Below are 26,219 nucleotides of genomic sequence, written 5' to 3'. Positions count from 1 at the left end.
TGCCTCTGAAGCAACCAAATCCCAATCGCTATTCAATCTATTCATCCATTCATCATTCCACTCATCTATTCATCCATCCCACCATCCCTCCTGTAGATGTGCTGAGTGTGTTCTGCACTCAGGGGGCCCGTGGGATTCGGTGTCTCAGGGGGAAATATCCTCCTGGAGTCTGGAGGGGAGTGACACTACGCCGTGCCCTGAGACCACTGATCCACCTGGTACAGTTATGATGTCAGTGTTACCGGCCGCTGTCACACACGCACTCCCTCCCTCACTGCCTGGTTTGACCTGCCTGTCACCGGGCACTGATAGGCTGTGAGGGGGAGGTCAGGTTGTGGGTTACTGAGGTCCCGTAGCTCTGCAGCACTAAGCCCCTTAGTTCTTACTGGCCCCGGTGTGACACGACGCCTGGGGTCGTGACCCTTTTCACCACAGAGACAGATGGAAGCTGCGGCTTGCTCTCCACCGTTTAATCAGCCAGGAGCCAACCTTCAGCACTGCAGGTCACCTGACAACCTGCCCCATCCCCTGCCTTACTCAGCCTCGACGCTGTGGTGTGTGGACAGGATGCTCATGTGTCCCTTCCTCTCCTCCTCTTCTCTCTCCTCTCTTCCTTCTCTCTCCTCCTCTTCTCTCTCCTTCTCCTCTCTCCTCCTCCTCTTCTCTCTCCTCCTCCTCTCTCCTCCTCCTCTTCTCACTCCTCCTCCTCATCCTCCTCTCCTCCTCTCTCTTCCTCTCCTTTCTCCTCCTCCTCTTCTCTCTCCTCCTCCTAGATGTGGCAGCAGCGCTCCGGTTGGGGGCCACCCCCCACGCCGCAGGGCTGTCCAGGACGGAGCGCTCCCCCACCACCAAGCACCGAGAGCTGCCCACCATCAGCATCAAGTCAGGCTCGGCCTCCAGCACCACCAAGTCAGAGATCACCCACCTCAGCCCCAAGTCAGAGACCCACCTCAGCCCCAAGTCGGACCCCCACCTCAGCCCCCGCAGGTCCAGCACCACGCACGAGGTGAGAGCCCAGAGCCCTGACGAGGGGTTGCTAATTGCCTCGCATGTAAACATTCTGTTTTGTTGGAACTCCTATAAAAGTAGGACTTTAGGGACGTTCAGTGAATTGCATGGTGTCAAAACATATGAGTTTACGTATGTTTACATGAAAACCTTCTGTAGTAACTGTACAAATCTGAGTCGAATGAGAGCTATGATTCAGTAGTGACTCTCGAGGTGTCTCCACATCTCCTGGTGCTCCTTCCTCTGTATGCATCAGATGACAGACTGCTTGTTGAGATGACTAAGACTGCTCCCTCAACCATATTGATTCATGGATTTGGATATCTGACTTGATGGATTTAAAGTGACATCATTAACCCTTCCCTCGACTGACACGACACTAACACGCCGGCCCAGTGGGAAATAAACCGGCCCAGCTCCTATTACAAACTGAAAACACTTGTTTCCCCAGCACAGCCTTAGCTACAAAACCATGCTTACTGTGATTGTGTTAGGATGGTCCATTCAGATAGTGCTGGGTATAAAGGCTTGTCTTTGAGGGTTCATCCAGGTAACCAACCAGCCAGTCAGCCTGCCAGCCAGCCAGTCAGCCAGCCAGCCAGCCGCTCTCTAAAGCTCATATTTAGTGAGATAATCCACTGGCTGCTGTGGATTATGAAAGTTGTAGTAGTTGTAAGTGATTATCCTTAAAAGGGTTTTTCCACAGGGGTGGTCTGTAAATATGGTGTGTTTTCTTATTGTTTACCTGCACAACCATTACAATTAGGGAGCCATCCGCTCTGAATGTAGAGGACCAATATGCTGGCTTATCAAGGGGGGGGGGGGGGGGAGAACCACAAACAGTCTGGTGCTCTGGCGGATGCCCTGGCATTACGGGACATGAAGAGAATACTGTGTAGGCGGCTTGTTAGTGGCTCGGTGCCCATCCCCTGTGAATTGTGGGCCGCGGCGCCGGGTCATGTGACGTTGTGGGGAGCGCGCCTCACGCCTGTGCTGGTTCCCCAGGTGGACACGGCCAGCGAGGTGGAGGAGCTGGACATCGACGTGGCCCCGGCGCCCTGTAGCACCGCCGGCCGAGGAGCAGCCAGGCTCCAGGTGTTCATCTCCAGATACAGGTGAGGAGAAGCAGTCACGTGACATGTGGGGCCGGGAGGGGGGGGGGGGATGCGTGTCTGGGACTCACCGGAGGTGGGTGGGGGTTTGTGTCGGCAGTTACAACCCCTACGACGGCCCCAATGACAACCCAGAGGTGGAGCTTCCTCTCACGGCTGGAGAGTACATCTACGTGTACGGAGACATGGACGACGACGGCTTCTACGAAGGTGCCTGGTCCTCCACACTGATATCTCGTCTGGGTTTGACGAACGCGATAGAAGGATTTCGTATATATATATATATATATATTTATTTTGAAGGCTGAAAATGTGTTCTCTGCGCTGCCCCCTGCAGGTGAGCTGATGGACGGGCGGAGAGGGCTGGTCCCCTCCAACTTCGTGGAGCGCGTCTCCGACGACGACGTCATGAGCGCCCACCCTCCCGAGGGCGTGGAGGCGTCCCACAACTCCCTGCTGGACAGCAGCCTCCACAGCGCCAGCGAGCGCCACCACCACCACCACCTCCCCCCGCACCCCCGCACGGCCCCCGGCGCCTCCGACGGGACGGACCCTCCCCCCCTCTCCGCCCCCGCCCCCCCGGAGCCGCCCTCCGCCCCCCCGGCCCCCCTCACCAACGGCCTGGACCTGGACCTGGAGGAGGTGGGGGCGGACACCGTGCCTTACCCCCGCAAGCTCACCCTCATCAAGCAGCTGGCCAAGAGCATCATCATCGGGTGGGACCCCCCGCTGGTGCCGGCCGGCTGGGGCAACGTGTGGAGCTACAACGTGTACGTGGACCAGGAGCTGCGCCTCAACGTGCCGTTCGGCGCCCAGACCAAGGCGGTGCTGGAGCGGCTGGACGTGACCCTCAAGGCGTACCGCGTGTCGGTGCAGAGCCTGACGGAGCGCGGCCCCTCCGACCAGCTGCGCTGCAGCGTGCTGGTGGGCAGGGACGTGTGCGTGGCGCCCACGCAGCTCCGCGTCGAGCGCCTCACCGCCACCTCTGCCAGCCTGGCCTGGCTGCCCAGCAACAGTAACTATGTGCACATTGTGTCCTTGAACGAGGAGGAGTGCGAGCTGGTGAAGGCCGGCTGCTACTCGCTGTGCCTCGCCAACCTCTCGCCCAGCCGGCACTACACCGTCAAGGTGGAGGCGCGGCCCCACCGCACGCCCTGGGAGCTGCCCTCGGACCGCCGCGAGCACAGGACCGCCACCATCTCCTTCTCCACCCTCATGGCAGGTCGGTGTTGGCAGCCAGGAGAGACAGCCGTACTGTAGGGCAGACCCCTGCCGTTTGGTACCTCATGTTCCCTGTCTGATTATAGACAGCTGACTGCAAAAGCCTTAGTGTGTATTATATGGCGTTAGATGGGCCGTGTTGCCGGGATAAGGCTGTATAAAATCAAAAGCTTTGTCTCTGAGGCCCTAGATATGGATGAGCAGACTGTTTTGGGCTGATCCTGCGGGGACAATCCTGTGTGTTTCAAAATATGGCCCAACATCAATATCATGTCCTGTTAGGTCATCGCTCCGAAATATCTGTCCATATTAAGGCTAAAGTGGATCAGACAGAGAGTAGGGCCCTCTGCTGTAGGCAGCCATGGCTGCTGATTTAATCCCTGGTCTCTTCCCTCTCCCCATCCCCCTCTCCTCTCCCGTCCCCTCCCCCTCCGCTCTCTCCACCCCCACTCGCTCCCCTCCACCTCCCTCTACCATCCCCCTCCTCTCCTCCACCGCTCCCCTCTCTTCCACCCCTCCTCTCTCCTCCACCCCTCCCCTCTCCTCCACCGCTCCCCTCTCCTCCACCCCACCCCTGTCCTCCTCCCCTCCACCCTTCCCCTCTCCTCCACCCCTCTCCTCCACCCCTCCCCTCTCCTCCCCTCTCCTCCACCGCTCCCCTCTCTTACACCCCTCCCCTCTCCTCCACCCCTCTCCTCCCCCCCTCCCCTCTCCTCCCCCCCTCCCCTCTCCTCCTCCCCTCTCCTCCTCCCCTCTCCTCCTCCCCTCTCCTCCTCCCCTCCACCCCTCCCCTCTCCTCCTCTCCTCCACCCCTCCCCTCTCCTCCTCCCCTCCCCTCTCCTCCTCCCCTCCACCCCTCCCCTCTCCTCCTCTCCTCCTCCCCTCTCCTCCTCCCCTCCCCTCTCCTCCTCCCCTCTCCTCCTCCCCTCTCCTCCTCCCCTCCCCTCTCCTCCTCCCCTCTCCTCCTCCCCTCTCCTCCTCCCCTCCCCTCTCCTCCTCCCCTCTCCTCCTCCCCTCCCCTCTCCTCCTCCCCTCTCCTCCTCCCCTCTCCTCCTCCCCTCTCCTCCTCCCCTCCCCTCTCCTCCTCCCCTCTCCTCCTCCCCTCTCCTCCTCCCCTCTCCTCCTCCCCTCCCCTCTCCTCCTCCCCTCCCCTCTCCTCCTCCCCTCTCCTCCTCCCCTCTCCTCCTCCCCTCCCCTCTCCTCCTCCCCTCTCCTCCTCCCCTCTCCTCCTCCCCTCTCCTCCTCCCCTCTCCTCCTCCCCTCCCCTCTCCTCCTCCCCTCCCCTCTCCTCCTCCCCTCTCCTCCTCCCCTCTCCTCCCCCCCTCCCCTCTCCTCCTCCCCTCCCCTCTCCTCCCCCCCTCCCCTCTCCTCCTCCCCTCCCCTCTCCTCCTCCCCTCTCCTCCTCCCCTCTCCTCCCCCAGGTCCTCCTGATGCTCCCCTGGGCCTCCAGCTGGAGGGCGGCCCGTCTCCAGGGATAGCTCTCATCAGCTGGCTGCCTGTCACCATAGATGCTGCAGGGACCTCCAACGGGGTCCGCGTCACCGGCTACACCATATACGCTGACAAGAAAAAGGCAAGAGCCGGCAGGGCTGTGGTCAGGCGGCAGATCAGATCCTTCCTCTGCAGGATATAGGCCGCTCGTGTTGATGCATTGCTGTTGTCATGGTGAAACAACACGATGTGTGAGAGGAACTGATGTGTGGTTGGTTTCTGCCTCGGTTGGGCTCAGTTTATGGCTGACATGCAGTTGTTCACTGTAGCAGTTGCCTCCATACCTACCTACTGTAACTAAACATAATACTGGTATTTGAAATACAGTATGTTCTTTTGGAACACATTATCCCCAATCACATTTCCTATATTTGGGATTGTTAATGGCACATAGGAAGGCAAGTGGTACTGGTAAGTGAGAACTCTGTGTGTGTGTATGTGCTGACACCACCATGCCACGCCCCTGTCCTGCTCCAGGTGTTAGAGGTCTCTTCCCCCACGGCGGGCAGTGCCCTCCTGGGCCCGTCCCAGATCCAGCCGCTCCAGGCTGCCCAGGAGCTCACCGTCCGCACCACGTCTGCCCACGGGGAGTCCCCCGACTCTGTGCCAGTCAGCGTGCCCGCCAAGCTGACCGCCATCATGACGGGCCCGGCCGCGCCTACGCCCGGCGTCGGCAGAGCCCTCCCCGGCGCCTACACCGCCCCGGAACCCTCCGTCCTGCCCCCGTCGCCCTCCTACGGGAACTCTCCTGCCAAAGCCTCCTCCACGCTGCCCCACGCCTCGCCGCTCGACGCACACGCCATGGGCCCTGCAGGGGGGGCCCCCGCCAACTCTGCCCCTGCCCTGCCCACCGAAGCCCTTCTGCCCCCTGGCTCCTACGCGGAGGCCTGGGCCAACCCCTCGTCCGCTGCCCCCCTGAGGGCTGCCTTGGCAGTGCATGAGGCCACCCTACCACCCAGCTCCACCTTCGTCAACCCAATGGTTAGGAGGCCGTCTCATCTCTCCCTCGTGTGTTGTCGCTGGCGTTGTGGAGCTATAACCCTCTCCTCCTCCCCCTCCGTGTGCCCCCAGGTCAGCGTGGCCTTGCCCCCCACCCCAGCACCACCACCACCAGCGGGCCCGGCCGTGCTGGAGCACAACAGAGACACCAGCAGCCCCGTAGCGATGCGCCCCCTCGTCTCCATCTCCGACTTCCTGGAGGACTCCCGTGCCAACTTCAGCACCCCCGAGCCCAGCCCGCCGCAGCCCAAGGCCCCCGTCGCAGACCTGCTGGAGCCCCAGGACACCCACCCCCTGCGGCCGCCCAACGCCTCGCCCATGGAGTCGGAGGCCGAGGAGGAGAGCGAGAGGAGCCGCCTGGTGTCCATCGATGAGTTCCTCAGCCAGGAGCAGAACCCAGCTCACAGCGCCAGGCAGCAGCAGGTCAGCTAGCTCCGCTGGAACACTTACTACTGTTTAGGAAGAACCTAGACCCATGTCAGAAAGTCAAGTTTGGGACGGTACTGGGACAGCGAGGGGGAAAAAAAGTTAGTTGCGAGCCCTGGTTGTGACCCTGTGCTGTGCTGTGTTACCAGTGTTGTGACCCTGTGCTGTGCGGTGTTACCAGGGTTACGGCGGGGCCCAGGCGGTCCCGGCCAGTGAGTACCAGGCCGAGAGCAGCCGGGGGTCGGACCTGTCGGACATCCTGGAGGAGGAGGAGGAAGACCTCTACTCTGACCCCCCCGGAGAGAGGCAGCCCCGGGGGTACACCGTGGGAGCTAACCGGGTAACCACCCACCCACACACACACCCACACACACACACACACCATCACATCAAAGTGGAGGTACCGTAAACTCACAGACACGAAGGCGGTGCGTGTTGGTGAGCACAGCACCAGGTCTTGACGGTTAGGTTTTTCTATCTCGCTTTCTTCACTTTTCTGTTGGTCTTCTTACTGGAACTTACTGGTTTGATTCTTGTTTCTCATTTTTTGTTCTTTTCTTTGTCCGTACTGGGGGGCTCACCCGCCCCCTCCCCTTCCTCTGCCTTCACCGTACCTTATAATACCACGGCCTGTTCACCTCGCCCCCCCTCCCCCTCGTACCGCCCCCCCCTCGTACCCCCCCGCCTCCCCACGACCCCTGCAGTCGGACCGCTGGGAGGTGGACAGTGACGAGGAGGTGCTGGAGAGGATCCTGAAGCTGCCCCCCCAGGCTCCCCCCCGCACCAAGCAGCTGTTCAGCATCCCCGAGGTGACGGACGAGGAGGACAACACCCAGGAGGATCCCCCCCACTACCACCACCGCCCGGCCCCGGGCAGGCCCCGGCACGCGCACCGCCCCGGGGACACCCACCACAGCCCCCGACACCACCACCATCACCACCACCACCACCACCACCAGGCCAACCCCGAGGCCCAACCGCACCACCACCACAACCACAGCGTCAGCCTGGAGTTCAGGAGCCAGGCCCAGGAGCAGGCCCGGCCGCGGCCCCAGCACAGGGTCCACTACGCGGACGCGGCGGACGCCGTGGGCTACCCCGAGGAGGAGGCGGAGATGGACTCTGATGCTAACCTGTACGCAGGGCCCAGCAGCGGGCAGGTGTGGACGCAGCGCGGGCCCCTCAAGGCGCCCCACCACCCCGGCCGGGAGGGGACGGTGGCCCTGGTGGGCGGGGTGGGCGACCGCCTCAGGAGGGAGGCCCTGCTCAGGAGTCAGATGGCCGTCGCCGCGGCAACGGGCCAAGGCCCCGGCCCGGCCTCCCAGGGCGGCCCCTACCTGGTCAGCAAGACGGTGCGCACGGTGAAGGCGCCCAGCCCCGGGGTGGAGATCGACGTGGAGTACGGCACGGACAACGACGAGGAGCCCCCGGGCTGGGCCCCGGGGGAGGTGGTGGTGGAGCAGATGAGCTCCGAGTGGTGGGTGGAGGGGGCCCAGCCGGACGCCTCCCGCCCCGCTCTCCGCCGGCCCAAGGCTGAGCTCCACGCCTCGGCCGCCGCAGCCCACCACAAACGGGTGTGTTGTCCACGTCCCCAGCCCCCCCCCCTCTCCACCGGCGGCAGAATGCCTGTAACCTCTTGTGTCCTTCAGTGGAGGATCCTGGGAGGATTAGCTAGCCGAGTAGCAGGCGGCAGAGCAGGGAGGTTAGACATCACTGTGGCAGGGCAGAGTAGCAACAGCAGGCCTGTACCTGGACCAGGGCCTCGTTAGCAGACCAGGACTGTAGCACTCTGCAGCACTGGCATAGGGCCTTCAGCCACATGGCTAAAAGAGAGGCTGGATGGATGCAAGAGGTTACCTGTTTTTGTTTCCCTCGTGGCTGCATTGGGATCCCCTCTCCTCTCCTGGCGTCTGCGTAGTCCTCCTGCTCTCCTGTGTTTCCTGCTCCCAGAAGACCCTCCCTCAGTCGGACAGCTCCTCCCCCACAGAGCCCCCCCCCCCGCCCCCCCAACCCACCAGGACCTGACCCAACCCACCTCCAATCCCCTTCTGTCTGTCTGTCTGTCCCCTGCCCTGTATTAGCGTCCATTCCCAAGAGAGAAGTGCGTAGAGCTGCTATCCTGTGCTGCTTGATCATGTGACGTCAGAATGCACACGGCATGGCGGTCCACATCTATGGATGAAGAAGCTCTGGGGTCAGCCCTGCTGCTGGCTTCACCTGGCAGTACGATGTCATGACGGGCGCCTCCCTAGACACAGTTGCCATAACATCCATGTTTGCTCTTTGAGAGTTTGCAGGTGTCTCTTTCCCCCTGTAGTGTGTGTGTGTGACGTGTGTAGCTGTGTGTGTGTGTGCCTCTGACCGTCTTGTCTGTGCCCCCCAGGAGGGAGGCCGAGAGGCGGGGCAGGAGGCTGGGGCCCCGTGGGGGGGAGGCCCGTCTGAGCTCTCCCCTAAACTGGCCCGCTCTGTCGCCAGGAAGATAAAAGGTCAGGCTTTCAGTTCTCCCACTTTCTTCCTCCATCGCTCTTCTTTCTGTCCATCTCTCTATCTTTTGATATCTCTGTTTTTGTAACATATTTATATCTGTACACCAGTGCATCCTCTCCCCCCCCCCCCCCCCCCCCCCCCCCCCCCCCCCGTCCTGCACGTCGACAGTCAGATTATCGCCCTGCGGGAGGGGGGAGGGGATGGACACGACTGGGTAGGGGTTAAAGGAGAGAGAGGGAGAGAGAAAGAGCTAAGCTCAGAACTGGCTTAACCCAACATGGCTTGTCATGACATGAGACAGGAGGAAGTGACAGCAATGAAAATAGTAACCTAGATTAGCCGGCAGTGAAACCAGGCTGTGTGGGGGAAGCATGGCTGTCTTTTACTCTCCTTCCCTCCATCTCTCCCTCCATCTCTCCCTCCATCTCTCCCTCCATCTCTCCCTTTGTTACATATACACATATACATTTATGCATTTAACAGACGCTTTTATCCAAAGCGACTTCCAAGAGAGAGCTTTACAAAAGTGCATAGGTCACTGATCATAACTATGAGATGGCCCCATTTGTTGGGATACGAGATAGCCCCTTTGTTAGTCGCTCTAGGTTCCTCCTCCCTTTTCCCCCCTCTGTCTCTTTGCTCTCCCTCTGTCTGTGATGCTCCCACGTGGTTTTGTTGAACACATCACATGTAGAACTCAGCTGTTCTAGGGTTTGGGACTGACGAATGTGAGACACGCACGCACGGTACACACACGCACGCTAACATCAGACGCACGCGCGCACGCAGGAAGAGCCCAGGAAGAAGTGAGTGTCGTATCTAAAGAGATAACCCCTGAGGAGATGAAAGTGTGCCGTCTCCTCCGTCCATGACTGTTGCTACAGATAGACTGATCCTTCCTAATGAGATAGGCTACCTCTCACTGCTGCAGCTTACACGTTGCCTCAGCAGCTTATTCACTCTCACTGTACAGGCCAGAGTCAGCCCCATGCCCAGCGCCATAGCCAGCCCCATGCCCAGCCCCATGCCCAGCCCCATGCCCAGCCCCATGCCCAGCCCCATGCCCAGCCCCATGCCCAGCCCCATGCCCAGCCCCATGCCCAGCCCCATGCCCAGCGCCGTGGTCGTGGACCTGCTTTCACACTCTCAGGGCAGCATATAGGAACTCAGGCCAGATGTTTTGGGTCTTGTCGCGTGGTGTTTTCCATGTAGGATATGCTCTTGGGATTTGATTCAAACATACCCGTGCAGTAGAGGATAGCGCTCTGAGTGTGTGTGTGAGTGTGTGTTTTAAGAGGTCATTTATTGGACTTACTGGACAACAGCGTAGTGCAGGAGAGCTGGGGATCATCGACATGAGTGCACGTTTCTCAATCTGCTCAGGCAGACTTAGGATCAGCGCTTGAGCTTGATTACCTCACTTAAGAACGCGCGTGGGGGTCGCCATGACAGCCCGGGGGGGGGGGGGGGGGGGGGGGGGGGGGGGGGCTTCAGCATGTCACACGCCATCCTAACCTAGCATTTCTGAACTGCACATATAGACAAAACAGATGGGGTTTGTGCACTTCAGATGGGTCAATTCAATGTTTTGGGTGTGTTTGTGTTTGCAGAGAGTGTGGAGTCGGGCAGACCGATCGGAGACAGCGAGGTTCGTGTCTTTGTGGCCCTCTTCCCCTACGACCCAGCAGCCATGTCGCCCAACCCGGACGCCGCCGAGGAGGAGCTGCCGTTCCGAGAGGGACAGATCATCAAGGTAGGCAGCCCTCGCACCTTCAACACTGCTGTCTTAACTGAGCAGGGTCAAGTACTGATGGGTCTAGCAGTGGTAGAGCACCTGACTATAGATCTAGAGGTCGCAGGTTCAAATACCCCTCTGTATGTTGCAATGGATAAAAGCAAAATGATTCCATTGTTGTCATTAGTTACTAACCCCACATGTGACATCCCTGCACCCTGACCCAGGTGTACGGGGACAAGGACTCGGATGGGTTCTACCGGGGCGAGTCTGGAGGTCGCCTAGGTTACGTGCCGTGCAACATGGTGTCTGAGATCCAGGTGGAGGACGAGGAGACCAGAGAGCAGCTGCTTCAGCAGGGCTTCCTGGCCACCGACGCCTCCATGGAGAAGATAGGTACGCCAGCCCGGCAATCACCCATCACCAGCCAATCACAATAGACCTCCCACCCCCATTAAACTAGACAGAGACAAGCATTTCTGTTAAATGTCAGGCCTGTGGCCTTGATCCATGTTGTCTGCTGGGGACTTTTGAAACTCTCAACAGGTGTTTCTTCTGTGGTTTTGGTTCATAAAATCCCCACTGTCTCCCATGTTGTGTGAAGTGAAAGTAAGTGAAAACGACAGCATACCCTTATTACGGGACACATTTTGGTGAAGAAATGACACCTTTCCACAGTATCAGTAAAGGAGGGGAATGAGTTGGCGAGGCGAGGGCTGAGACCACACGTTTCCCCAGACAGATCCAAGCGTCCCCCGGCTCTCCTTTGAGATGCTTTGTGTGCTTTCATGGTTCGTCTGTCACCTGCTTGTATTTCAGCTTCAGGACATCATGTTCACCTGGACGCCTCCGCCTGATCAGCTCAGTTTGTCACCGCTACATTGTCATGCAACTCCTTTCAAAGAAGTGCCAAACAAATAGAACCTCTGTGGTTGAATATGACACATAGTAGGACCCTGCTCCCCCTGACTGAGTTGACATTATGCTTCAACCTTCAGCTTTCTCACCGGAATAATCCTTGCAGATGTTTTAACCCTTTCACTTCCACTTTGTCTCCCTGCTGTGTTTGCTGGTTATCGGTTGGGTTCTCCAGCGCTTTTTTTTACGGGCTTCTCATTCTGTCTTTGTGTGGTTCTTCTCTACTTCTTCTCCATTTTTGCGTCCTCTGTGTTTTGTTTTTGTTCTTTTATTTTTGGGTTACAAAATGTCGGTGTCCTGTTCAAACTCCATAAAGGCACTCGCTCTCACGCACAGCTTCCCCGTCGCCCTGTCCCACCGCCGAAACCGCGACGATCCAAGAAAGGTGTGTCTGGCTCCTGCTGCTGGCTGTTTCTGTGCCTCTCTCTCCTCCTCCTCCCTCCTCTCTCCCACTCTCTCTCCACCTCTCACACGCACACGCTCTCTCTCCCTCCCTGTTGCTTAGTGACCACAGGGGATTCTTAATGAAGCATGTTACTGTCACCAAATCACACAAGCTATAACATTTAATGGTCAGGGTTAAGTTCCGGGTTAGGAACATGGTTACATTTCATGATAGCTAGATTCCATATAACCTAGTGGTTACATTGAATAGCAGCTATATTTCATCTAACCTACTTGTACTTAATAGTAGTTTGAATGGAAAGTGAATTTGCCGTGTTCCTGTAAGCCCAGGTAACCTGCCTCGGGGAACTTGTTAGTGGCTTGCTATTATGACACTGTTGCCTTCCGGTGACAGGCATACCCTAGAGTCAGGAAGCCTCCCCTCTGATCTCCTCCACCTGTGCCCTGTTTGTGGTCCTGTGTGTGGTCCTGTGTGTGGTCCTGTGTGATGCCTCATGGAGCCCAGGGCTGCCCAGGCCCTGGTGGTCTCTAGGTTTGGTTTGATTCCCGCCCCTCAGTGTTCACTGTGTCGGAGGCTGCTAGACCCAGGGTGACGTGTGTTAACCTGCTCCTCCTCTCTCCACTCCCCCGCTCCCTCCCGTCCCCTAGTGGAGTCTGCAGCACAGTGGGAGGAGAGCTTAGACTCTTCCAGCCAAGGTTGGTCCCTCCACATCCCCCCCAGCACTCCCTCCCCTCCGCCTCCCTCCCAGCATGCCTCAGATGCTCCGGATTCCCTCGGCCACCTGCATGCCTTCACCTGGTCCTCTACTGTCTGTCCTCATCGTGTGAGCTCTGCCTTGTGCTGTCACTTCCTCACGGCAACAGGCGAGTCAGAGACTGGCGATGTTCTCTGAACACACTTCCTCCTGCTCGCTCCTCGCTAGCCCCTGACGACATGGGCCCTGGCATGGACGTCTGTTTCTCTTCCTGATTTGAGATGACTGGACAAGGACATGTACTTGTACTGTCACTGTAGTGCTTGCTGAGAAACGTACTAACTGGTCACTCAACCAACCTGTGATGTTCATCTGCTAACTCTCTGTCACCCCTTATTCTGACACCCCCGTCGTGTGAAGCTGGCCCAGTGCAGCGTGATGCTAACTGGGAATAACCTGCATGCCCATAAGCTGACCGCCACAGTCAAGTCACTGGCCTGGTCCACACAGACCCTCACTGCAGTCCACTGTGTGTTTGACAGATCCCAGCCAATCTGCTGTTGCCACGGGCAACCCGGAGGCGGGCCCTCGCAGGATGGTGGCCATCTTTGATTACGACCCTCGAGAGAGCTCACCCAACACCGACGTGGAGGTGAGAGCCCGTCCTTATAAACAACAAACAGTAGGTGTAGGTCATCACCGATGACATATATCTGACTCGTACTCATGTATTGTACTAATCCTCTTGCACCCTCTTGTATTATTTGTGTTCTTTTCCCTGACGACCCCTGCAGGCTGAGTTGACCTTCAGTGCAGGAGACATTATCTATGTATTTGGAGACATGGATGACGATGGCTTCTTTTATGTGAGTGCACTAGTTATCTCGTGGACTGTCTGACTGACTGACTGTCTCGTCAGGCTGCTGCTCCTAACATGCCTGTTTGCATGGTTTCCAGGGAGACCTGAACGGACAGAAGGGCCTGGTGCCGTCCAACTTCCTGCAGGCCGTGCCGGAGACGGGGGAGGAGGGGGCCGGGGGGGGAGCCCCCGCAGAGGGGCCGGCGGCCGCCCCCAGGAGAGACTCCCAGGTGAGCCCCCCCACCCCGTACCTCTGCCTGGGTCCCCCATATCGTGACCCAGGGAGAACTGACTGCCTCGTGGCCGAAGGCTAAACGATGCTTGTCGCACGACTTCACATTTGACTTCTTTCATGTCCTTGTTTCTGACATGACACAGCAATCTTTTTTCCATATCTATCTTTTTGCTGTTTGATTGTCGTCTTTTTGTATTGTCTATATAATTTCCCTGTTGTATTTTCTTGCCCCTCTGTCTCCTGCATGGCCTTGTGCAGAAGCAAAAACGATCTGTGCACTTTAAGACTTGAGCGTAAGTGTTCCTCCTGTCATGGAAGCTGCCCCAGACAGGAGCCTGAACTCCCTCCTCCAACACTTCCTACTCCCTCCCTCCCTCCTCCTTACCTACCTACCTACCTACATGCTAGCTCTCTCCTTACCTACCTACCTACATGCTAGCTCCCTACCTACCTACCTATACCTACATACATGCTAGCTCCCTCCTTACCTACCTCCCTACCTACCTACCTACATGTTAGCTCCCTAGGTTCCTGCCCAGCCTAGGAGACCAGCCCCAGAGATGGTGTCGATATGGGCCTGTTCTGTCTGTCTCTCTGTCTGTCCTGAGATCTCCCTGCATTCATGCTCCTGTGGTCCTCATGTGTCCTCTGTCTCCTAACATGGAAACACTCCTAACATGTAAACACATGTAAAGTGCATGATTATGTAGCGTCATATTCTCATCCACGGTGTTGGCCCTCCTCCAGGTGAGCGCGACCACCTCGGTGGAGCAGCTGGACCCTGGGGCCACGGGCCCAGATGGGGCTGCCCAGCCTCGGGCAGGCCTGCACGGCCTGGCCCTCTCCCAGCGCACCGTCCTGGAGCCAGCAGCAGAGGTTGAGCCGTCGCCGCCACCACACCCTGCCCCCGCCCACGCCCACGTCCCCGCCCCCAGGCAGGTCACAAGCTCCTCCCCCCCTGACCCCCCCGCACACACAGACTCCTCCCCACCGGGCAAGAAGAAGAAAAGTTTCTTCTCCAAAGGAAAAAAGCTGTTTAGAAAGCTGGGCTCCTCCAGCAAGAAGGAATGAGAGCTGGGACGACGGGTCCCGTTTGAAAGCACTTTTCCATGTTTGTCATTCGTCTCAGATGTTAGCGGTTAACTAATGTGTCAGTAGGACATATATATAGACCTTAACACACCTATAAAGCTCTGTATAACACTTCCTAGACCAGCTGTCCAGATATGATGCGTATACTCAGCTCTATGGCCAACACAACGCTGCAACATCAGCATGTTCATTTGCATGTGGCCGTATTTAAACTCCCCGCTCTCACAGTCTGCCTCCAAATCCCCCCTGATTAAGCATTCACCAGTAGTTCACTCTTGTGAGGTTTAGACTTCATCTCAAAGTAATCTCTGAAGGATTTGCCTCGAGGGGATGTGATACTGAAGTGATTTGGAGATGCTACATCTGGACGAACTGGTGGTCAGTGTGGTGAGGCTCATTCCAGGGTCACGGTGCGGCCGTGAGACGAGAAAGTGTGTCAGTTTCTGGTGGTCTCACTCTGTGTAGATCTACCTGCGGTAGAGCAGCAACCTGATCCATTCTAATTGGATTTCAAACGTCCTTTTTGGTCGGTTGTGAGAAGTATTCTGTTATTATATTCCAGTTGTGTTGTAATGCCGACTAATTGTACAAACTGGGCAATTTGCGAATGTGTACAATTGCAGTTAGTTAACTGTACAAACTGTCAGTCTGTCCAAATCCGGAGTGTCAGTGTTAGTAGGGCGGTGTGTCGCATGCTGTGGTGTCAGAGCAGGAAGTCCTTAGTGGCTCGCTGCAGCTGAGATGGCCCTACATGTGAAGGTGTCAACCCACAGGGCTGCAGGTGGACAGACACCCTGGTCAGTGCAGTGTTTCTGGGTGTGGAGGAGGGAGACAGGGGGCCTGCGGAGGTGTTTGTGGAGGAGGGAGACAGGGGCCTGCGGAGGTGTTTGTGGAGGAGGGAGACAGGGGCCTGCGGAGGTGTTTGTGGGCAGAGGATGTCTGCTGACTGCCCACGCTGAAGCTCGGAAATGCCTTTTCTTTTGTTCTTCAGACGACGACGCGGAACTCATGGTCATGACTGGCACTGGACGGGCCTGGATGTTGTGTGTGTGCATGTGTGTGTGCGTGTGCATGTGTGTACTCGCGCGTGTGTTTGTGTGCGTGCGCCAGGAAGGATAACAAAAGAAGCCCAATGTTCCATGTCTCTCTGCTGGTACTCATTGGGTCAGTCTGAAGTCCTTATGTCCATCAGCCTGTCTGCTGCTGCACTGTCAGACTCTGTTTTAGGAGTACTGTAGGGATAGGGGACAAGTCACTCAAACTTAACCCAAGTATTGGTTCTTAACCGCTTAGGCCACTCTGGTAATGTAGTTTTTGACAACACAAACACTGTAGTTTTTCTGTCTTACACGGTAGGCAAAGACACAGTGTATATATGCAGTGGTTTCTGAGTGTGGTATCCTCATGAGAAAGGTCCTTTCTTACTGCAATATGTTTGTCCTGACATTGTTTAGTTTGGCTGATTCAGTTTAGTTTAATTACTCATGGGCTATAATTGGGTGAAATGATTTCTCAGGTTTTTACTCCAGTCTGTTAGTTGTGTAATGAGCCATGTTGTCTTAGCTGTGGCTGTCTAAACTGCAGGATAAGATACTTGCCAAAATCTTTGGTGCTTTGCCTTGTTACCAAGTCAGCAAGAGCACCAGGGTTGTGTTCAGTGGGTAACAGTCAAGTCATGATGAATGTGTAATGTGAAAGAGGTAGTGTGTTTGTTAATGTGACAGTCTGCTGCCTCCTTTCAATAGGCCCTGTAATGGAGGTGGAGTCAAAGCACACCTGACAGTATATGTTGGAGGCAAATCTGGTTTATTTGTTATTTTGAATCTTTTCTTTTGAGGGGAAGGGAGGGGGGGGGTGAGGGGTGAGAGGGAACAATTGTATTTTTGTACCATCTAGTTCTGTCATTGTTGTTGAAGGGACCCTAATGATTAGTGGAACATGCCAATGAAGAAAGGACTGGCTTGAATGGGTTAGATGGTGTTTTTACGGGGCTGCACAGAACCAGGAACGAGGTAGCACAGGTCGTAATGTCAGAGGAGGTACTTTGAAGTTGCCGAAATGTAGTCTATTTGTATATCCTCATGGCCTTTAATGCACTGCTGTTCCCTAGCCTGCTCTGTAGTAAGAAGGCTGCTACACTTATCACTCACCTTAGGTAGGTAGGTAGTCCCCCTGTCCCATGAGACTGTGCCCTAGTCCAGCTCTGCTACTTCAAAACGACCCGAACCTTTAGGAAGCATTTTAGGCAAGGTGATATTATTTAGCCTTACAAGACCTTGTTTAGTCTTAATGTGTTGTTTACATAACTTTTATCGACTGCATGCATAATGATGTGTACCCATATTCTGCCTTATTAATTTATTGTAATATTTATGTATTTATAGTTCTACTTGGATATATTTCAGTAGTCTGACTGTGAATGCAGTGGTAAGCCAAGTATGGAGCGTGGTGTTTTTAGGAGTTTATGTCTGTATATAATGCACAGTGTTCGGTAGGTTGCTGATGGGACTTTGACATAAGAAGTACGGTATTTTCATACAGACAAGGATTTTTTTTCTGTCGTTCCTGACCTGTATGCAGTCTTCTAAAACCAAGTGGAAGATGTACTTTTTGTATAATAAGGTTTTTATTACCCATTTTGGAAGTTCACCTGTAAATATGTGTTTGTTTATATTGTTTTTCAGATGTCTTTTTGCATGTCAAGGCAGTGTTGGTTGAAGAGGAATATCAGAGATAGGGCACAGACTTGTTGACGTTGTGGCAGTTTCTTTCAATATGGATCTTTTTACAGGAATAAAGTCTATTTTCACAGAATTCTGAAGTGATGTTCCTTATCTTGAAGTTACTTACCACTGTTTCTATCTGTCCAAAATCATATTTGGGTGTAGAATTCATAGAAAAACTGATCAAAAATCATTTCAAATAGAAAGTTCTTTATTCATTTCAAACAGCAAAAACATCCTATTCAAATGCACGTCATTATAACCATGTAAGAAGGAAACTCCACTCTGTCCCGTTGAGGGGAAACCAAAGGGCTGAGGAGTGTGTCTCTGTTCGTTGGCGTGCACCGCCCATGTGAACTGTGTAGACACACTGAGCTGTGCACGGCCACGTGGAACAAAGCAGGTTCCCCTTTTTCTGATTTCCTGAGTGTCTCCGCGCCTTGATCGCTGCTCCTTTCACCGTAGCAAACAGTACACTCATCCATAAAGTAGGAAACACTACACTGTGGCGAGGAGTTTAGTAGTGCTTTCTACTTTATGGATGACTGCACTGTATATCCCAAAGTCCTCTTCTTGTCTTTGTTCTTCTCCTTTGCACCTGCCCGCGCTGGCGACCATTACTGCATTAAGCTCAGCCAGACATGGACAGACACTTACAGAAGTTGTCTGTTTTTCATTGTATGCATCACTACAGAACAGTTCTACCACAATATGCTCTATGCTTTAAGTTTAGAGGAATATTTGACTGCTAATGAGAAATAATGTTCTTGCATGTGGAGGTAGTCTTACACATTACACAGACACATCCATGCTTCTGCACGGATCTCCAAAGAACTTCCTGACCATTATAGTGGAGGCTGTAGTAGAGAATATAGCCAGCCCAGTCTACCCCACCCAATGCCTCCAACTCTATATCATTTATCAGAACATGACAAAAGCACTGTCTTACGGCAGCCATTTTGTCTGGCGTGAGTAAGCTTTTTTTCAGACATTTTACTCCTTAGGAAAATAAATATTTGAAATTGTAACAAAAGTTTGATCAAACTTAATCTACTTTGAATTAATTTGAAACTGAGACCTATTGAACAATACAAAACAACCAACCTATGCCAGAATTAAAACTGCATTATACAAGTCAGCAAAATGGTTGAAATTAGCAGAATTAACAGAATTAGCATTTTTTGTTGTGAGAAAATGTTTTAAAAGTGCCATATAGTAGACTAAATGGATACATAACTATAGCTTACATTTATTGAGAAAAATTACATCATAAATCTTAGTTTTACAAATGTTATCCCAAATACAAAGTAATACGATAAAAATATACAATTAAATATCCATACTGTACCTCATCAACAAGTGTATTTTTTTCTGAAGAGCTAAGAACTTAGTTTTTGTTGCCTTCGACGATGTCTTCTTCTCCGTGTCCAAGAGGTGGATGAAGAAGAAGAAGAAGTTGTGTCCCTTTTAACCGTGGAGCCCCAGATCACGTGGGCTGAACCACAGGAAGAGGTCTAACAGTCACCGACGCACTCTCTTTTCTGCTTCCGGGAAATTCTCTCACTCCTGCAGATGCAAGACACCACGCCTATTAGAACTGAGAACTCACCTACCAGAGTATAGTTCTTGTCAGAGACCATTTTAATATATATATATTTTAATATAATTGGGTTCAGGATCCATGCCTCAGAGACATAGTGTTGGGGTTATGGAGTCTCTCTGCTCACAAGTATAAGACGTGTTGATAACACGTGGTTGTATCAACTTTTCGTCTCTTGGTTCCACCTTTGTCTGAGTTCAACAGGTGGAGAATTTTCCACAGCAAGAGTGAGGTTCTACAAGGGGCCTGTCCTGTCCTCGTCTGCAGATGCCCCACTCTGCATCTTAGAACCACCTCCGCGTACCTCTCCTGTTCTCTGTTCTGGGGTTTATTGCAATCAGGTTGCACCAAATATATATGTAGCTGTGAATACTATTTTCTGAAGCTTTGTGACATTGTAATACAGAGGACTTGAGCAATTCTGATGAGGATTGAGGGGAAGAGAGGTGGCAGTTATCTATTTGTCTTGTTATTTATTTTTGCTAAGGATACATGCATAGCAGGTGACAGCTTTGCTCTGCATGTACTTCCAGCAAACAATATGCAGAAGTGGGTAGTTTCTACACAGCTTAAGATAACACGTTACTTCATAGGTTATTGACTCAGTTTAACTTGTATTGGTAGTTTTTACTTCTTGCAGCACACAAGCGAGATAGTGGGTCTGATAAAACTTGTTCAGGAAGTACCTGTTGGAGAATAACCTCATGTTATTTCCTGTGTTGAGGCCTTCATGAGCTCATGCTTAGTTTCCTTTCAGGTTACTTTAAAATGTACATCACATACTAAATAAGGTTCAAATGAATGGTTCATGTTATTAGAATAACAGACGTATATTTTGAGGGATGAAAGTCAGTTGTTTTTTATGTGGCACTGCATGACTGGTTACTCCTCTCTTTCCTCGACATAATTATCCTGCAAGACTTACAGTCTCAGTGCACATTTCTTAAGACACCACCAAACTTTAAACAGCCGAATACATTCTTTTCATCCGGTGTCGACACACTCCACAACTCAGAAAGAAAGAGCAAGAGACAGCATGAGAGGAAGAGAGGGAGGAAGTGGGGGAGGGCTGGAACCCAGTAGGCCACATTCAAACTTTTCGTTTTAAAGGCTTCGTTGATTTAGACTGCACCATTGTACTTTTCAAAGGACTGATCACAAGGTGTGCCTACACCAATGCAATGACACAGTATGAGCATGAGTCCCACACCTGTAAACGGTAGTCTGATGACATTTGGATTGTGTTCAGTTTGTCTCTCCCTGAGTCTCACACGTGTTGGGCCACCATGGGCCCGTGCACAGTTCAATTCTCATTTCACGGCTGAAAGGCCAGAGAAGTTTCAATTCCCCCTGTACAACATTAAAACACTCTCTCCAGTGCAACGGTCAAACTGGTTGTAACTGTTGGAAGTGTTTTTGTGACGACAAATTACGTGATGTGGTGCTTTGGAAATCAATATCATATTGGCGGTATCAAGGTCATATAACCGCCTGACAGCTCACTTGATCCTCTGCTCCTGGTCTCACCATCACTGACTTTTGAAAACATTTGGGCAGACTTTGTGTGTGTTGTAGTCGTAAACTGTTCCCAGACCATTGCTCCGTGTACCCATATTTAAAACGGTCTACATTTGTTTTCCGCACCTTTTTTAATGCATTCCTCTTATCTCATTCTTTTTGCCTATTGCTCCCTCATGTATGTTTAGGGAATCATGTAGCGACACATTTGCAAAGGCTTAAATGTCACTTCTGTTCTGGAGAGGAAGTAGAAATACCACAGATTCAGGTGTAAGTATAAATACATTTATTCAAATAAATACATCTTCCCAAATGTGTAATTGTGCAAAAGCATGTTCTGCCCTTGTGATGACTACTAATGTCTGTTGAAAAGGGAGATGCATTTACAGTGCCTAGATTTTCTCCCATGAAATCCATTCCTAATGTAGGTTAATGGGTGAGAGAAATTAGGGAAACAGCCTGTCATGGATGCCTTGAGGGACACTGGGCGGAGTAATGAATACTGCACCCTATATACAGCAGTCAAGTCCAATGTATTTATGAAGCACATTTAAAAACTAATTATGTCGACCAAAGTGCTGTACAGTCAAAACATGTAACCAGTTAGACATATTTATAGGACATGACAAACTTAAACAAAAATTCCTACCTAATTGCAGACTCAGATGCTACAGAAAAAAAGATAGGTCTTAAGGTGAGATTTAAAAACGTTGCTACTAGTAGAGGACCTAATATATAAAGGTCGGCTGTTCCACAACTTTGGAACAGCAACAGAAAAGGCACAATCTCCTTTCAACTTCGAACGTGAGCGTGGAACGCACAAAAGCAGTTGGTTGGACGACCTTCGGGTTCAGTATACAACCATACGCACAAAAACAAACGGAGGGGGGGGGGGGGGGGCGGGTGGCAGGAACGAGGACCCTGCCAGTGTTGCGGTGTCCACGTGAGGGCCTTTCAGGAAGTGATCAGTGGCCGTGATGAGCACCATGCCAGGGAGGCCTTCCAGAGCGCACGCCGTCCCCTGAGATAGACCTTATCTGGGCCAGCAGCCACTTCCCCTCCCTGCTTCTGCTCCCCCAGGCCTTCTCCCGCTGCTCAGGCAGTGTCGACACCACACGCCCTGCCACTGGGACACTCTCTGGCCCCACCTTCATCCACGGCATACGTCTCTTTCCAACCAAATAGACACTTTAATGGCATCGTTGATTCTATTTATACGCAATCGCTCACAAGGTGTTCAATGCATGAGTTAGCACTCAATTGATTTGTAATGTTCCAAAATTGGATCTGCACATTTTGGTTGAAATACTTAGAGAGGAGCCTTGATGAGGACATTTCACCATAGCAACATGGCTGCAGAAACCCCCGCTGGCTCAGTTCTGTCGCCGCTCTCACAACGCCTTAGAGGGAGGAAGTTCCCTCAGACATTATGAAACACTGTCACGAGCGCTTAAGTGCATGTTTCTGTGTGTCTGTGCATGTGCTGTTGAAACATTTGGAATGATCTTTGCTGTGGTCTACTCTCCATGTCACCATTTCATCACTGTTCCCATCCACTCGCTGTAGAATGTGTGTTAATTGCTTGAGGAATAGAATCAACTTTAGCCAGTAGTCTTCATGCTGACGACATGTTGAAAACCCAGGATGTTGTAACTTCGAGTTTAATCTCTCTGTGACCACAGTGTCACGAATATATGAGCAAGTATGAAGCCTGGATACAAGTTGTTATCAACCAGGAATCGGATTGATGTGCAATATATCAATTTAAGACATTAGTAGCACCACAGACATGTCCAAATAAGGGCAAAACCAAGCATGGCAGCCACCAATGAGACCTGGCTATGCAGGCCTGTGCGTCCTTGTGAGATCAGACAAAGAAGAGTACAATCTGCAGACACAGAGTGTGTGATGTTCTATGCTGGAGTTAAAGCACGAGTCACAACCACAAGGCGGGGCTGGCAGCACCAAACCTCTGTCACAGAACCTGTGGTTAGCCGTGAGATACAGATAGCTGGTTCACAAGTTTTGTTTTTAGTGTGCAGATGCATATAGAACCACCCACTGCCATCATTGAATGACTGATCAAAATGGGTTTACAAATATAGTTGAGGAACAAGGTGAAACAAGACTTGACTGTTTAGCAGATATGATTTGACATGTTGTTCTTCATGAGATAGATGGGTGTTCTTAGTTCTTATAGTTGATGTAACTTACACGCACCTACCCCCTCCTCTTGCCATAGTGGCACGGTATGGAGGCTGAAGTGAAACCACAAGTCGACTAAGACTGGTGGTTCATCAAACACATTTATCTCATTTGACTGTCAACTGTTCCATCCCACTTGGGACTGTTTTCTCCAAAGGTTTTTTCTGGTGTGCATTCAATAACGAAACGTTAAAAACACGACTTCACAAGACATCGTTTTTGTTATTATAGTTAGTATGAATAATTGAATTCCATTGTGAAAAAGATGTAACATGATCATGCGAGAGTATTAACGAGTACTGTAGGTCGAACCTTAGTGTAAATACTGCTTCATATAACTAATGTATCACACCCACTGAAGAATGCAATGATATTCTGAAAAAAAGGCTTTTGAGTGAAGAAATGTGACAGATAACATGTTCATTGGGTTCATATGACATTGGCATGGAGTTGCATTTGAAGATAAGCCATGTCTGTCAGCAAGTTATCACCTGAGACACTTTTTTACACTGCAGCACGAGGGAAAAGCCTGTCCCTCTTTGCTCTTCAAAGTTCTCAGGATGTCAACATGTCATTTGACTACCTGATGATTTTGTGAAAATAGAATCATACCAGACCTTAAAAACAACTGTGTAGAATCTTAGCTTGACAGCAGTCACTAAATCATCAGAAATCAAGACTTCCATTCATTATCATTGAACTCACTATCATCATTACAACATTGCAAGTGAAGTGATGGAAAGGTATGTTTCACATTACAATTTACACCTTTTCAAGATCCTTAGATTCCTTACGCATACCATTTGCATGCCCACAGAGTTTAGTGAAATGCAACATCGATGTGTATTCATTTAGCTCCTGCTTTTATCTAAAGCAACATACAATTTAACCTGAAACCTCTACATCTGAGCTATACCCATCCTGCCTGAATAAGTTGTTCTGGCTCACCTGCAAAGCAATCTAAACACCAGGCTTTTTACTGTTAGGTGAAAAATGTAAGTTACATTCAACAATTGTCAAATGGAGGTAGCTAAAGTATTACAGAGGATGTTCAATCCACCCAAATACAGGATATGATGTAACCATGTTGTGATTTCGTGGCTCATGGTTGTCACCTAAAGGCGTTTCACGTAAATGCGTTTCACTCAAATGCTTTTGTTGCATTTCACAACTGGTGTCACAGCGCAATCAAGTGGTAGACTTTTGCAACCACTGTAAAAATACATTTTGAAATAAATCCCAGACATTTTTATTAGAAAAAGTTGTATTTCATTCAATCAACCATACTTTAGAAATTACAAACAACCAACAACATAAGCAAAATAAATGTCTGAAAACAATCCCCACCAGCCACTGATGTTTGTACTCTTTTCAAAACAAACAAAGTTATTTCACACAAACAATTTTTACGTGAGCCCTGACTTTCAATGCTTTCAATTTCAGCAAGCTAAAACATTTGCTTTTGATCCACAATTCAGTTCCAACATGGTCTAAAGTTTATGGAAAAAGAAAGGTGTCAGAGTGACAGTGTAGCAGTGTGACGTCAAGCTGTTGGCTGTTTCCATAGGCAGGTACAAGTTATGCTCTCAAGTCTTGACAGCTGTGTCTCTGGATTTGTAGATCACCCCTCTGCTTTTCAGCTCTCTCACCACACCTGCAAGGAAAGGGAATTATGAATCTCGATAAGACATATTAAAATAGCTGCAGTCAGAGAAAATCACATTATGTTTCAACCAATTATAAAAGGCATTTGGATGGACATACCTGGAGGTAGACGTCCTGTTACTGTAACAGCATACACGCCAGGTTTAAAATTACCTTGGGAAAGCACCAATATTAGTTAAGCAATTTGTCCTGATCCAATTATGAATTTAAGGGACCCTAGAACAATTGTGGGTTGTGACAATGGGCTATTGCAATTTGCCAACTTGCTACTTTAGATGGTAGAAATGCTACTTACTTATTCTCTGCCATTTAGCCACCCAACTGTCTTCGGGACTCATCATGGCTATTACTCTATGAAGAGACAGAAAGAATGTTTACAATTTAATGTATATTAAACGACCATAACATCATGCAACCCTGCCATGTGTTTACATGCAATAAGATAGAGATCATACCCATCAAACGAGGAGCTTGTGCACTCGTACACCATCTCACGGTTCCCCTTCATCTGAAGATATGACTCGCAGTTGTCACAACCATCGTATTCAAACTGATCAATGGTCTGTTTTTGCAAAAAAGGGAAACACTGCTGTTAGCTATTTGCTAACATAGAACGTCAACTGTTCACATAAGAAATCTTCTTTTAGTTAACTAGCTATACATAATTACTGATCAACCATTGGTGTAACTCCATAATTACGTATATGGTCAACTAAACAAAGATTTAAATGCATGCTGATATCATGACTTTATGGCAGAGGCTCCTGGCATTAGGTCTGAGGCTTGGATAGCTAGCTAGCATTTAGCTAACACTATCATTAAAGTCAATAGTAATAACAATACAAATGTAGGTGGTATATTAGTACCTTCACGAGAGAGCATAGAAGACAAGCCCGCTGATGGCGGAGGTCTTTGGGAACCGTTTCCAAAGCCATTTTGTGTACTTTTGACAACAAATGTAGAGGATACGTGGCTAGCGTTAGCTACCTGATTCAATGTATTTTTTCCCTTGTGAACTGCACGAAGAATTTCCGGTGCAACATATATACGTCACTGACTTACGCTTCACGTAAAACCGCATGCAGGAGCAGAGGGAGACCGCTAGAGAAGCCAAATATTCATAGTTTTTTGAACAGAGTTATTCAACTCTATTTACTCTATCCCCCAGCTCTGGTATAATGCCATTTTAGACAGTCTGTTAGTACATATATGAAGGTAGAAGTGATACTGAGACTTACCTACTGAGTCTATGATGTGACTTATTTATGAAATAAATACAAGTACAACATAACTAAGATCCAGATATTTTTTTACTTTTAACTAAGCTAGGTGCCATTTGTAATTTATCAACCACACAAGTGACACATTATTGTTTGTTTATTATTTAAATGTTACTCTTGTAATTTCCATTACACGCGTTGTATTTATATAATCCATTATTTCCTAGTACTGTCACAAGAAGAAACATTTTAATAAAAAGAGGAGTATAAATAAAATACAATAAAAAAGGAAATTCCGGTGATATGAATAATTGAAAGCTAATTTGCTGTTGCCGTTTTGATGATGAACGTTCTAATTTGCTAACCTGTGCTTCTCATTTTGCTTGTTAAGGTCACTTGTCTTCCACAGCAAGTTCTATTACTGCTTGAAACCCTTGTAGGAATTTTGTAGAAAGGCTAAATCCAGACTAGTGAGTCGATTCCTCGACAGCTCGAGAAAAAAGTTTTGTTCATCAACTCGCTCGAGAATGTTTTTTCTGGAATTTGAACTCATTGATTATGTGGGAACGCGCTCCAACGGTTCGGGAATACTTCCAACGGTTCTG

The 26,219-nt window shown here is 51.0% G+C and overlaps 2 protein-coding genes across 2 annotated transcripts in view; one reads left to right on the top strand and one right to left on the bottom strand.

Moving 5' to 3' along the window:
- The window catches only part of LOC124467704 (RIMS-binding protein 2-like), a 52,529-nt gene extending 35,032 nt beyond the window's left edge, over positions 1–17,497 (top strand). The window contains exons 14-31 of the mRNA XM_047020071.1: positions 774–1,006; positions 2,014–2,123; positions 2,221–2,330; positions 2,458–3,342; positions 4,763–4,914; positions 5,310–5,813; positions 5,904–6,254; positions 6,439–6,597; positions 6,962–7,831; positions 8,641–8,743; positions 10,355–10,497; positions 10,707–10,875; positions 11,714–11,782; positions 12,451–12,498; positions 13,040–13,149; positions 13,292–13,363; positions 13,455–13,586; positions 14,339–17,497. Coding sequence (XP_046876027.1) covers positions 774–1,006; positions 2,014–2,123; positions 2,221–2,330; positions 2,458–3,342; positions 4,763–4,914; positions 5,310–5,813; positions 5,904–6,254; positions 6,439–6,597; positions 6,962–7,831; positions 8,641–8,743; positions 10,355–10,497; positions 10,707–10,875; positions 11,714–11,782; positions 12,451–12,498; positions 13,040–13,149; positions 13,292–13,363; positions 13,455–13,586; positions 14,339–14,662 — 4,544 coding nt within the window. The 3' untranslated portion in view covers positions 14,663–17,497. The remainder of the gene's footprint in view (positions 1–773; positions 1,007–2,013; positions 2,124–2,220; positions 2,331–2,457; positions 3,343–4,762; positions 4,915–5,309; positions 5,814–5,903; positions 6,255–6,438; positions 6,598–6,961; positions 7,832–8,640; positions 8,744–10,354; positions 10,498–10,706; positions 10,876–11,713; positions 11,783–12,450; positions 12,499–13,039; positions 13,150–13,291; positions 13,364–13,454; positions 13,587–14,338) is intronic.
- A 6,465-nt stretch (positions 17,498–23,962) lies between these two features.
- supt4h1 (SPT4 homolog, DSIF elongation factor subunit) lies at positions 23,963–25,422 on the bottom strand. The gene is made up of 5 exons (XM_047020489.1): positions 25,261–25,422; positions 24,850–24,956; positions 24,690–24,745; positions 24,494–24,547; positions 23,963–24,383 (listed from the first exon to the last, which is right to left on the bottom strand). The coding sequence occupies exons 1-5, from the start codon at positions 25,327–25,329 to the stop codon at positions 24,316–24,318; spliced, it is 354 nt and encodes a 117-aa protein (XP_046876445.1). The 5' UTR covers positions 25,330–25,422; the 3' UTR covers positions 23,963–24,315.
- Between the last annotated feature and the right edge of the window lie 797 nt (positions 25,423–26,219).

This window comes from Hypomesus transpacificus, chromosome 5 (assembly GCF_021917145.1).
Source record: "Hypomesus transpacificus isolate Combined female chromosome 5, fHypTra1, whole genome shotgun sequence".
Classification (NCBI taxonomy): domain Eukaryota; kingdom Metazoa; phylum Chordata; class Actinopteri; order Osmeriformes; family Osmeridae; genus Hypomesus; species Hypomesus transpacificus.
Note: the sequence above shows the minus strand (reverse complement) of the source record. Positions and strands in the feature narration are given on the sequence as shown.